The sequence below is a fragment of the Erythrolamprus reginae genome, chromosome 1, assembly GCF_031021105.1.
Source record: "Erythrolamprus reginae isolate rEryReg1 chromosome 1, rEryReg1.hap1, whole genome shotgun sequence".
NCBI classification, from domain to species: Eukaryota; Metazoa; Chordata; class Lepidosauria; order Squamata; family Dipsadidae; genus Erythrolamprus; species Erythrolamprus reginae.
Window position 1 is genome coordinate 375,070,479 of NC_091950.1, and position 13,571 is coordinate 375,084,049.

The following is a 13,571-nucleotide window of genomic DNA, read 5'->3' on the forward strand; positions in this document are numbered from 1 at the left end:
ACAGTCTTGAACAGGGAAACAGCAAAACCACGATCTTGATGAAACTATGAATCAGATAAACTTCCACAAGGCTAAACCAGCACGTTGCTCTTCTTATCTGTAGCACTAATTACAGCAGCCCCACCCAACCACAGGTGGCCTCACTTATATCCTGTAATAATCCTTCAGTTGTTCTCTCCTATGCATCACTACGCATGCGTGGGTCCGTCAAAAGTTCTTGTTCAGAATCCAGGGATAATAAGGATGATTGATCTCCTCCTGGGCTGTCTGCCAAACTCCCCTCTTCCCTGCTACTCACGCTTCCTTCGTCAGAGGAGCCTTCGTCGGGAGATTTTATCGGGAGCAAAACAGGCCTGTGGCATGTGGATGTTTCCTCCACCTCCACATTCCTTGGGGCAGGAGCTGTGCCAGAGCCAACCACAACAATTGCTATCTGATAGCACAGTATAAATGTGTTTAAATCACAATTTTCAAAGGAAGAGATCAGAAGAGAATGGCAGGATCTTGCTTCTAGAAAGATCCAGTCTGCTTAAGCCCTCTAGAGCCCCTGTAAGCCAGAAAAGGACTGGATGGGCCAACTGGATGAGCTTCATGTAAAAAGAGTCATTTTCTATATCTCTACTTACTTGGATGAGAAAAATAAATAGTAGTAACTGGTCTAACACTCATGGATTAAATGCTGTAAAAACAGAACTCCACACATGACTTAATGGTACTATAGAGTGCAGTGGTACCTCTACTTAAGAACTTAATTTGTTCCGTGACCATGTTCTTAAGTAGAAAAGTTTGCAAGAAGCAATTTTTCCCATAGGAATTAATGTAAAGCATATAATGCGTGCAAACCCATTAGGAAAGAAATAAAAGCTCGGAATTTGGGGGGGGGGGGAGGATGAAGGAAAAAGGTGAGGTGGGGGGGAATAAAAAAAATCCAAAACTTTAAGGCTTAAAAAAAAAGAGGGACTCTGGGGCGGCGAGGAGGAGCACGCGCCTCCCATACACCCGGCACGAAGCTGCCTACCATACACTGCGCCAGAGAGAGAAACCCAGGGGGAATGGCAGGAAATTGGCCGGGCCTTCATGCCGCTCTCAAATTTCCTGGGAAATTTTTCCGGGCTTGGGTTCTTAAGTAGAAAATGGTTCTTAAGAAGAGGCAAAAAATCTTGAACAGTCGGTTCTTATCTAGAAAAGTTCTTAAGTAGAGGCATTCTTAGGTACAGGTACCACTGTATACCATGGGCTCTCATTAGAAGAAAACTTGCAAACACTGGGAAAAAGCACCATTAAACGGCACTGTGATAGATTAAAAAAGCTCCCCAAACATCCACAGGGGAAAAAAGGCAAGTGCTGGTGATAGGAGATTCAATTCTCAAAGGAACAGAACCTGTCATCTATAGGCCAGATAATCAATCCACAGAGGTATGCTCTCTCCCTGGAGCTAAAATCAAAGATGTGGCTGAGAAACTAACCAAAGCGATAAAACCCACAGACTATTTACCCACTACTATTATTGCAAGTAGGGACAAATGACATAAAAAAGGACTTGAAAACAATATTGAGGGATTACGAGCAGCTATATGAAAGAAAGTCAAGGACTTAGGTGCACAAGTAGTTTTCTCATCTTTACTGCCAATGAAGGAACAACATCCGGTAAAAGAACAAAGAATTCTAGAAGTGAACCATTGGCTAAAGTGTTGGTGTCACCAAAAACACCTTTACCGTAGTTGATTCATAGACCACGGACTGTACTACATGTACCTCCAAGATGGGCTTTTGGCAAAGGATGGGTGACACTTCACAAAGACTAGAAAGAATGTCTTCAGAAAACAACTGGCTCAACTTATCAGGAGAGCTTTAAACTAAAATTGAGGGGGGAGGGTGACCACTCTATAGGATCTCCAGGACCTAACTCCAAACAAAAACTCCTCATAAGCAAGGCAAATAACGAACTAAACAGGGATGGGAAGGAAGAAAAACTCAAATGCCAAATAGGAGACATAGGAAGCACACCTAGAGCCAGAGCACAAAGATCTCAAATGCCTATACACAAATGCAAAGAGTCTGGGGGATAAACAGGGTGAACTTGAAATATTAATACATGAAGGCAGAATATATTTGATTTTGGCCTTATAGAAAGATGGAGTGTAAACAACATTATAGCTCAACCCTAAATCATCCTTTCTGAGACATGTATTTTATTGTTAGTTTTATTTAAGGTTCATATGAAATAAGAATCAATGCAGTATTGCAGGCAAACTTTGCCCACAGTCTAGAGTTCAGTTCTGATGGGGCTTGAGGTTATCGCAGCCTTCCATCCTTCTGAGGACAGGGCAATATACTGGCATTGTAAACTGCCCAGAGAGTACTTTAAAACACTATGGGGTGGTGTGCCAAAGGTGCTTCTCGGATGAGAAGTGAAACGTCTTCAAAGAAAAACCAGAAGAAAGTCCAGTTGCCTTTGAAAAAGAACCTTTGGGACAACCATGAGCATGGATGACTGAGAATTTCCATAGGCTACTGGGTGGTTTATAAGTCTAAGTGCCATTGCTACTGCTGTGCTAATGTGATGCAAAATTACTTGGGGATATTCAGCAAAGCATGGAAAAAATGATTAACTCAGAGCATTTTGTATTTCTAGCTAATTCTTTTTCCTATATCCATTTTCTGTCACTGATTGATGTCCTCGTTGTGTGCCTCAATCATGCTTGCATATTCACTGTAATTTATTCATTCAAATGGGATTCTCCCTACCATGGTATATAGAACTCAAGCCCATATAACGTGCTCTAAAACTCCTGTGAGATGAGAAAATTAACACAGTTTTTTTTAAAAGCTTCTATAGACAGCCTTATTTTTCTTCTGAATGTCAGTTTTTTGACATTTCACCTTCTAGATGAAGACTACAAAATCCATAGTTTTCTGATTCCACTTGTCTAAGAAATAAAGGCAGAATAAAGTCTTGTGAATGAATTGTATCTTTCTTTAACAGTGTTTGGAATAACTGTCACTATATTTAATTTTGTTCTATGCTGCTTAATGTGAGGTTTGTTACCAGAAACAAATGATATATAATTTATGAGATCTGGTAGAGCACACAGAAAGGGGAAAAACAGGAGATGCCAAAACCAGGATGGTATTCTCAGAGCATAATTGTGTCATTGTCTAAATTGTTGACTCTTGAAAATGTTAGAGAGATTCCCAAAGGATGAAATCTGGTAGCTATAATTTATCTGAGAAACCAGTGATTTGGTGTAATGTATGCCAAGAACCTAAATAAAGCTATTGGCAAATCTGTGCCAGAGCTAATGAACTAGTGAACCTCCAAATTATTCTCAAGTGACTCCACCTGTATAAATACCCACTGCTTTTTTTGAGTATAAATACATGCAGATACACTTGAAAAGATGCAGTCATGTAAGTAAGAAAAATAAGACATACTTGTGTGCTGCCTGACTTCCAACTTCCACAAGTCTCATTTGATGAGAGGAAATAAGGCAGATAATCCAGGGGAGAATCAAATCTATTATTTCTCTTTCAACCCTTTGTTTAGAAAAGATTGTTTTAAACTAATTAAATACAATTAGCATATTAGAGATTTTCACTTGCATCAAACAGACATCTTGGGATACCTTGTACTATTAGATTTATTGTGTTATATCAAATGCGATGGGATTCCCCACTCTCCTCCCGGGCGCCGTCGTTTTGTGGTGTTTGGCCAAACGCCGAACCCCAACCTGAACTTCACCCGAACTTTACCAAAACTTTTTTAAAAAGTTAAAAAGACAATGCTGCTGCTAGCAAGAAGGTAATTTATTTTGTAGCAAGAGATGCACAATTTAGGAGCTCTCCTAAAAGCTATTACAAATTAGGGAAGTTATTAAATTCATGGAAAGTAATTATAACTATGTTTAACTCAGATTAAGGTTGAAAAGATTGGTTTGCTGCCTAGTCATTTCTTTGTCCTACCCCACCAGATTCTTGTAGTTACCTTTGCTTTAGCTGGAAAAAGTCATATGGTGTAGCTTACTTAAAATCTCAACTGTTTACGTCTTCCTTCAGCTTTCAAGCCAAGCAAAGATAAAACATTTCTGATATTTCTAAAAATCAAGCAAGGGAAAGACAGCAGCAGCAGGAGCAAATTCTTGCTTGATCCACCTGACATAATGGGATTCTGGCAAGGCTATGGCACTTCCATCCCTACATAATGAGAGCAAATCAATTCATGCCTGCAATTCCTGTAAGGGCATTCTAACAACAACTTGTGATTTTTTATCTTGGAAGTACAGGATTCTTCCAAAATTACCGGTAGCCTTTCACAAATTTACTTTAAAAATAATAAGGCTAATTTTAGGTTGTTGTTTAAAGGAATTACTGCATTGCTTTTCAAGGCAAACTTAACAGCAGTATCAATCATAACAGAGAATGCATAGGTTCCACGGGTTATGTTTTTCCCAATTGCTAATTATGGTTAAGCAGATGGGAAACCACAAAAGATGGCAATGTCTCCAAATCCTGACACAAACATCAATTCATAAAGTATACAAAAACCATACTACTCCAACAAAATCCAAGAACCAATATAGATATGAAATGACAGGCAGTCTCTATGAAAGGGCAGAAGCAGACATAACCCTTGCTCCATTCCACATAAGCACTGGCACTTTGCATAGATTTCTCATTCGCATGATCTAACTTTTCAAAGGAAGGGAAGAATACAAGAGAAACATTTCTGGGATGTGCTTGGGGATGCATAATGAAGTGCACAAAGAAAGGTATGTTCTCTCCGTGGAATCTACAAAACACAAGACGCTATTTGAAATTGTCTCTACTTACAAAACAATGGTAAGTCAAAAATGACTACAGTGTAAGAGATTGATTTTCTATATTTTATTTTCCCCCATCTGCCAGAGGCTTGTTAAAGCAAATCTAGAAGAGTGTTTTTCAAATAGTAGGTTTTTTTCCGTTTAATGAAAAGAATTCCACCTTAGTGGATCTGTAGCCTGTGTTCTAAAAATATTAAAATATAGTATCACATGTCATGTTTTCCCTAAATAACCACAAAAGAAAACATCTGTGTGGGAGATGCTTGATATATAAATAACATAATCAAAACTGCTTAGCCTGTACAAGAACTAGGAAACTGGCCTGAGATAAATTTATCTTAGAAGCCAAAGTTTAAGATTGGAGATAAAAGGATATCATCTCTTGTCTGTTACAAATAATTGACCATCAACTCTAGAAAAAGAGACAGGCTAATTTAACCACAATACAATGCTCTATGAGAATAAGGGTCAAACTGAAGTACAGTGGTACCTCGAGATACGAGTTTAATTCGTTCCGGACCTGGGCTCTTAAGTCGAGCAGCTCTTATCTCGAACGACTTTTCTCCATAGGAATTAATGTAAATAATTTTAATTGGTTCCAGCCCTCAAAAAACTCACAAAGTTAGTCTAAATTATGCAGAAAGACATGTTTTTAATGAAGAAATGTACATGTACATATAAATGAATAATGAAGTTTCTTTCACTTAACTTGTAAACTTTCTTAAACTTTTAAATTTACATATGTTCAACTTCTCTGCCACCCAATCCTGTAGGACAGAGGTCCCCAACCCTTTTTGCACCAGGGACCGGCTTTAAGCGATCAAGAGAGGAATGGGTGAATGAATGGACGGAGGGTGGGAAGGAAGGAAGGAAAGAGGGAAGGGACAGGAACAGAGGAAGGAAGCAAGGAAACTTATGAAAGGGGAGAGTAAGAGAGGAATGAGTGAAGGGAGGGAGGGAGGGAAGAAGGTGGGAAGGAGAAAGAAAAGAAGAAATAGAGGAAGGGAAGGTAAAAGAGAGAAAGAAAAAGAGAAAGAAAGAAAGAAAGGGGGAAGGGACAGGAACAGAGGAAGGAAGCAAGGAAACTTATGAAAGGGGAGAGTAAGAGAGGAATGAGTGAAGGGAGGGAGGGAGGGAAGAAGGTGGGAAGGAGAAAGAAAAGAAGAAATAGAGGAAGGGAAGGTAAAAGAGAGAAAGAAAAAGAGCAAGAAAGAAAGAAAGAAAGAAAGGGGGAAGGGACAGGAACAGAGGAAGGAAGCAAGGAAACTTATGAAAGGGGAGAGTAAGAGAGGAATGAGTGAAGGGAGGGAGGGAAGAAGGTGGGAAGGAGAAAGGGAGGGAGGGAGGGAGGGAAGAAGGTGGGAAGGAGAAAGAAAAGAAGAAATAGAGGAAGGGAAGGTAAAAGAGAGAAAGAAAAAGAGCAAGAAAAAAAGCTGCAAGCACCCCCCCGAGCCCCCCAGGCCGGCTGCAACCTTTTAAAACACGTGCGCCGCTTCGCAGCTGTCTCCTGAAGCCGAACGCGGAAGTTAGCGTTTGGCTTCAGGAGACAGCTCCTTGGCGCTTGTATCTCGAATTTGGGCTTGTAAGTAGAACAAAAATATCTCTCCCCTCCCAGCTCTTATCTCGAGTTGCTCTTAAGTAGAGCAGCTCTTATGTCGGGGTTCCACTGTAAAAGCAAATGGTAAAAAGGGGGGCCAAAATATGCAATTGAGGTGAAATCAGAGCTATAAGAAAGATGACAAGGAAATGACAATAGAGCAAGGTGTAAATTCTAATGAAACTGTCAATGAAACACTTGTCTGTCATGAAAGTGTGATATGCCATAAAACTATATTTTGAGACTACTGAGTGACATTAACTGTACATCTCTTGTATTATTGCAGTATCTCTTGAGAACAGTGCTGCTTTTGCCAAGATCATCACCACATGAACTTTATTGATGCTTTAGGAGACTCCAAGGAAGTATGTACTTCTTTCCTCAACTTAGTGGTTTCCTAGGGGGCTAATTACTGTACACTTGTCACTTCCAAAAGCTTGATGTAATGCAAGTGTCGGCATCGGCACAACAGTGGAACGAAGAAATATCCAAATCAAAACAATCTGCAAGTTCAATCCAGGGATGCAGGTGCATAGGAAGCAAAAACAGACCTTGACAGCCACTTGCTCTTTCTGTAGTCTCCTGTGAATTTACTATTGTTATCAGTTGTAACATTTAGCTAGCTGCACATTCTACTCAAGTTTCCAGATATGAATGAGGAAACTAAAAACTCTCTAAAATCCAATTCACTTATAAACTAAATGACTCATCATAACATTTCATTACAGAACACCCTTCTGCACGTTATTTTCGTGTATGACAAATCAGGTGTGTGATGCTTTGCCAGCTGAACAAGAAAGCTACATAGTCCAAAATAAAGGCGTGAAAAACCGGAAGGAGCTAAATATAAAGCATACTAAACAGCCAAAGAAGTTTAGCCAAAACAAATAGCTAATGGGAAGCAAAACAGTATTGAGGAAATATTTCTCAGGCTGAAAACAGCAGCCTGGAAAAAATTGGTACATCACTGGGGCAAGTTTGACCAGTGATGCAAACAACATTGGCAATCAAAGGAAAGAAATGGCAGGGGGAAGCTTAACCCTTTCTTACTTCCTTCCCCCCTGACCTTTGTCTTCCGCTCCTCATGGCGAAGATTCAGCCTCACAAGCCCACCACCACCTTTCCTACTCAAATGTGTCCTTCCCCCTTCTCGTGCATTGGTTTTAATTTCAACCTATGAATGATGCTTCAGACACCAGAAAAACCAAAGAGGAATCTATTCAGGGTTGCTATCACAAATTAGTTTGTGGAAGCAATATGTAAACTTCTCAGTAAGAGTGTTAGGTCGGTCAACCTAAAAGTCAAAAACAAGGACACTGACGAATGCCATAGAATTTTTTTTTAAAAAAAATTAAAGTATAGTGGAAAATGAACAGATTATATGTACATTTAAGACATATGCACATGTTTCACCAACACTCCGCAGTCTGCATTGGCTGCCGATCAATTTCCGGTCACAATTCAAAGTGTTGGTTATGACCTTTAAAGCCCTTCATGGCACTGGACCAGAATATCTCCGTGACCGCCTTCTGCCGCACGAATCCCAGCGACCGTTTAGGTCCCACAGAGTGGGCCTTCTCCGGGTCCCGTCAACTAAACAATGTCTATTGGCGGGCCCCAGGGGAAGAGCCTTCTCTGTGGCGGCCCCGACTCTCTGGAACCAACTCCCCCCAGAGATTAGAACTGCCCCTACTCTCCCTGCCTTTCGTAAACTCAGCTCGAAAGCGGCGAGACCGAGCGCCAGCGAACGGTTTGTCCGTGCTCGGTCTCGCCGCTTTCGAGCTGAGTCCTGCAGCGAATTCGCTGCAGGACTCAGCTCGAAAGCGGCGAGAATGGGCGGGCGAAGGGCGGGCGGCAGCGAGGAGTTTGCGTGGGCGGTGGGGAAACTCCTTGCTGGTGCCCGCTGCTCGCCCTCCCGCCAGCAAGAGGGGGAAGACCCAGGGAAGCCGCCCAGCAGCTGATCTGCCGGGTGCCATCTACGCATGCGTGCCCATAGAAAAAAAGGGCACGCATGCGCAGATGGTGTTTTGACTTCCGGGTTGAAAAATCGCGAATTACCCTGTTCGCAATGGTCGGGGACGCAATAACCGGGGGATCACTGTATATCACTCAGCTCCCAGGACAATCCTGTCTATTTGCAGTATTTCCACACATATCTCAATTTTCGAGTTTCCCTCATAGAAATTTATTTCATTCATCAGATGGTGAATATAACTTATAAATGCTTATATGATAAAAGTTAACATTTTGATATTTTCTTTTATAGAAAGCTTTCCTTGTTTCTCCCTTCCACTACAGATGCCAATGATTTACAAAACACCAATCTCATTCGATATAGAATTAGCAATAACAGAAAAGAGAATTACACTGTGAGGTTCAGTCCTTCAGCAGATGATGACAACCATTGACTTCAATGGCTTAAAATAGAAATTAGAAACATTGATTGGTGATAAGGCCATCATGGCCATTAGCCATGCAAGAGAAATTGTGATTCCCTAGAAATATTTCCACCTAAAAGAAGTGGGGGGAATCCCTATAGGTTTGGGATGGAAAAGTATCTAGGGCAGCGTTTCCCAACCGGTGTGCCGCGGCGAGACACAGGCAGGTGTGCCGCCAAGCTCCCCGCCCGATCTGCCCCCTCTCCTCCGCCGCCACCCCCTGCCTTGGGGCGCGACTTCTCTCGCGGCGGCTGCGGCTGCAGCTTCAGCTCCTCGGGACGAAAGCGCTCCCAGCCCTCTCTCACAGCCCCCTGGCTGGGAGCGCTTTCGCTGCGAGAGGGCTTTCTCCATCCGTTTCGGGAATGCACGCCCCGCCCCTCGTGCACGCGCGCCGCTCCCCTTTTCTCTCAGCCCTCCCTGGCTTCGCTTCTCAATCCCTCCCTCCTTCCATCTTTCCTTCCCCTCAGCCGTTCTGTCTGGGGGTCTCCCGCTCTTCCCTTCCCCGCCTCCCAGGCTTTGCCTTTGCCACCCCCACCCTTTTTTGGTTGACAAGGAGTCCTTTGCCGCATCCCGCAGTTCGCACTCGGCTCGAGGCCGCTTTCCCTGGCTGCGCTCGGAACCGACAGGGCGCTGCTCTTTCTCTCTCCCGTGAGGCGGGGGAAGGGGGGGGAAAAGCAAAAAAACCCTTCTTGCAGCGTGCCCGCACTCGTCCCTTCAGCAGCGAGGGAGGGAAGTCAGAGGGCGAGGGAGCGAGCGAGCGCTCTTGTCCTCGGTGCCCTCTGCAGCCTGCCTTCCTTCTTCTTTGCCCCCGCTGAGGGACGGAGAGAAAGATAGAAAGGAAAGAGGAAGGGAGAGATAGAAAGAAAAGAGATAGAAAGGAAAGAGGGAGGGAGGAAAGAGGGAGGGAGAGATAGAAAGGAAAGAGGGAGGGAGACAGAGAGAGAGAGAAAGAGAGACATAGCAAGAGAGAGAGAAAAAAGAAAGAGATAGCAAGAGAGAGAAAGAGATAGCAAGAGAGAGAGAGAGAGACAAAGAGATAGCAAGAGAGACACAGAGAGAGAGAGAGAAAGAGACATAGCAAGAGAGACAGAGAGCGAAAGAGAGCGAATGAAAGAGAGATAGCAAGAGAGGCAGAGAGAGAGCAAGGGAGAGAGAAAGACATAGAGGGAAGGAAGGAGGGAGAGAGAAAGAGCAAAAAAGAGAGGAAGAAAGAAAGAGGGCTGGAGAGAGAGAAAGAAGGGAAGGAAGGAAGAGAGAGAAAGAGGGAGGGAGAAATAGAGTGAAATTGAGGAAGAGATTTTTTTTGGTCCAAACTTTTCTTTAGCCCCCCCCCCCCCCCCCCCCCCGCACCACCACCCCCGTCCCCCCGTTCAGTGTTCCCCAGGATTTTGAAAATATGAATAATGTGCCGCGGCTCAAAAAAGGTTGGGAAACACTGATCTAGGGGACCCTAAAAACGCAACCCAAGGAAAGATTCAACATCTTCCTCTCCAAATCAGTTTGGCCCAATCTGCAAATTTCTGTCATTGCTTCAAATAAGATCAGGTTTTCAGGGCTTTTTGAAAAAAAAGCTGTTCTTTAATGTTTCAAAAATCCAAGAAAAGGGAGAAAGCGAAAACACTACCTCATTATCCAGAAAGATGATATGCCATTTTGTCTTTTTTAAAAAGAACAATATTTATTTTAAATCTGCTTTCATTGTCTCCAGACTGAACAGCTGCTCGAGTTTCTCAGTTTCAAATTGAATGAAGTTCAGTTTAAGGAAGCCCAGCTTGGTCCTAGGTTCTAAACTGTAACTTTCTCTTACCTTAGATTCAGTAGCCTGAGCTGAATTCTACATGATCTTCTGCCAAATCCACTGCTACTTAGTTTAGCTCTCCATTCCCAGCAGGAACAAAAGACAGTTCCCGTTGCTAAGCTAATCTTGGTATGGTCTTAGCATTAAATGACAATTAAGTGCAAGTAGTCCTTGATTTACAATAACAATTGAATCCAAGATTTCCATTAAGTGAGTTTTGTCCCATTTTACAATCTTTTTTTACCACAGCTGTTAAGTGAATCAATTTCAGTTTGTGAAGATAGCTGTGAAAGTTACAAATGGGACAATGATCCTGAGACAATGCAACTGTCATAATCACATGCCAGTTTCAAGCCCCCCAATTTTGATCATGTGATTATGGGGAAGGCTGCAAGAGTCATAAATGTAAAAACCAGTCGTAAGTTACCTTTTTTCAAATTGTCATTAAATGAAAGATTGTAAGTTGAGGACTACTTGTAAATGTCAAGCTAAGAATACTGGAGGATGAAAGTTAAATTAAATACTAATGGTGCAGATCGTTATACTGTTCTAAAACAAACTATGTAGGCAGGAATATATAATAATTGTGCAGTACGCAGTTTCAAAAGGTTCACCAGTTCAGAATTCAGCAAGTTATATCTGTGATATGTACTACTGGTTTGCATATACAACAATATATCACTCAATGTATTTAAAATTAGTTGATACAGATTCAATCTTTCCTTTAGTAATTGACCCAGAGCCTGTCATAAAACAGCCCATTTTCTTTTTCAGGCATCCATGTAAGCCTGAAAGTAGTGTCTTTTTTCAGATCTCCGCTGAGGTCTGAACAAGACAAAGGGAGTAGATGTAGTAGTAGATGGATGCTGTGATTGCATGATGTATGTGTTCCTTGAATTGCAAATACACTACAAATAACTAAGTGTTCAAGTATGTGCCAATTATTCAAATATGTCATGTTTGAAATTAGATATATCTGGGTAACCAGTATTTTAGTAAATGCTGAAATACTTACATAACATTTGGTTCCCCTGTCCTTTGTTTAGGTAGACAGAGTTACATCACTGGAATAAGCAAAAGAATTTAAAACAATAAAAAATGTTGAAAGTTACCCTTCTTGGACAGTAGGAAGCATTAAATTCATCTCCAATACGCCGTAATTCCTGTGCAATCCATATTTCTGGCTGCATATCTTCAGGTATTGGTTGTGACTGCCATCTGGAAGCTGTATCAAAACAATACATTAAAAAAAAAAATTTACATTTCCAAAAGGTTTTCCATATCCATTTTCCAGTTCCCATGCACTCAATTATTTTACTACTTATTTTTCTTAAAGCCATAATAATTGATAATTACACTAAAGATGTCAACATGGTATCTATGATTATATTTTATACAAAGCTATATGATTTACTCTATATTCCTTTATTCATTATTAGCAACTGAATCTATTAAATTGTAATTTTTTTCGCCTAAAGTAGTAAATTGCCGAGTCTCCAGAGAGGGGCGGCATACAAATCTAATAAATAAATAAAGTTGTGTCTGTGGATTTTAACATACTTTCTACTCAGCTAGGATCAGGCTCTTTTACAAACAATTCAAGAGTGCTCCAACAGCTACCTGGGAAATCAAACTAAAATACCAAGAAAATACTATACAGATAGTCCTCGACTTAGGACCACAATTGAGTCCAAAACCTCTGTTGTTAAATGAGACAGTAAGTAAATTTTGCCTCATTTTATGACATTTTTTGTCACAATCTTTAAGTGAATCACTATAATTGATGTTAGTAACATGGTTTTTAACCCTGCTGTTCTGTTTAAGAAAAGTAACAAATCTTCTGTTCCCGGGTCACCCTGACCCGGACCGAAAACTCTTCATTTGCAGTGCTTATGTTTGGTCTTTTTGAAAGCTTTTTTCACTTGGAAAGTAGTCTGAACATTTCTGCACACAATGATATGAAAATTGAAATGAAAAAAGTAAATCTTATTGGTTTATTTTGCGGATATAATGCACGCCCCCCCCATTTTTGTGAATTTTTTTTCAATTTATGGATAGTTTTGCTTGCAAAATGCATTCTATTTTACTAAAGTTGGTATGGGATTGGTAGCTTGAACATTTCTGAACATAATGATATGAAAATTGAACTTGAAAAATTGATGCATATTGGTTTATTTTGTTGATGAAATGCATGCCCCCCCGTTTTTTTAAAATAGTCTTCACTTTATGGATAGTTTTGCTAGCAAAATACATTCTATTTTACTAAAGTTTGTGTGGGATTGGTAGCTTGAACATTTCTGAACATAATGATATGAAAATTGAACTGGAAAAATTGATGCATATTGGTTTATTTTGCACATAAATGTATGCCTCCCCCCGTGTTCAATTATTTCAATTTATATAAAAATTATGCTGTTAATTTCAAACTTACATACTTTTTTTTAGTAAAATGGATTTGTTTCATAAAATTAGTCCTCTGGCTACAATGTGGTTGATTTTCAAAAGGATATTCCAAATATTTCTAGACAAATATGTATAAACAGTGACAATAATGGCACATAGCAAGGCCGGGGGTGGGGGGTGGCCTTTTTGTGGCAAAAATAAACCAATAAGAACCATTTTTTTCAGTTCATTTATATTTTTCTTATATTCAGAAATGTTCAATTTAGTATATCAAACCTTTTGGGGGGAAATTCCTTAGGGATTTGTAGCCTTAAAAAAATAGAAATTGACACGAAATTAAAAAAGGATGGGGGGGGAGGGGCTTTTTGATCAAAATAAAAATATAAGTCTCAATTTTTCCAGTTCAATTTTCATATCATTATGTTCATAAATGTTCAAACTAGTTTTCCAGTTGAAAAAGTTTTCAAAAAGATCAAATTCAAGTACCTAAAAAAATTATTTTTGGTCCGGTCATA

The 13,571-nt window shown here is 40.6% G+C and overlaps 1 protein-coding gene across 5 annotated transcripts in view; it reads right to left on the reverse strand.

Moving 5' to 3' along the window:
• The window catches only part of BCL2L11 (BCL2 like 11), a 48,019-nt gene that overhangs the window by 7,903 nt on the left and 26,545 nt on the right, over nucleotides 1–13,571 (reverse strand). For 4 of the 5 annotated variants that reach the window (XM_070734643.1, XM_070734645.1, XM_070734642.1 and 1 more), the window contains exon 3: nucleotides 11,766–11,878. In XM_070734643.1, the coding sequence (XP_070590744.1) occupies nucleotides 11,766–11,878 (113 nt within the window). Of the gene's footprint in view, nucleotides 1–3,610; nucleotides 3,627–11,765; nucleotides 11,879–13,571 lie in introns of all 5 variants that reach the window. The other variant, XM_070734646.1, reaches the window with a different exon arrangement.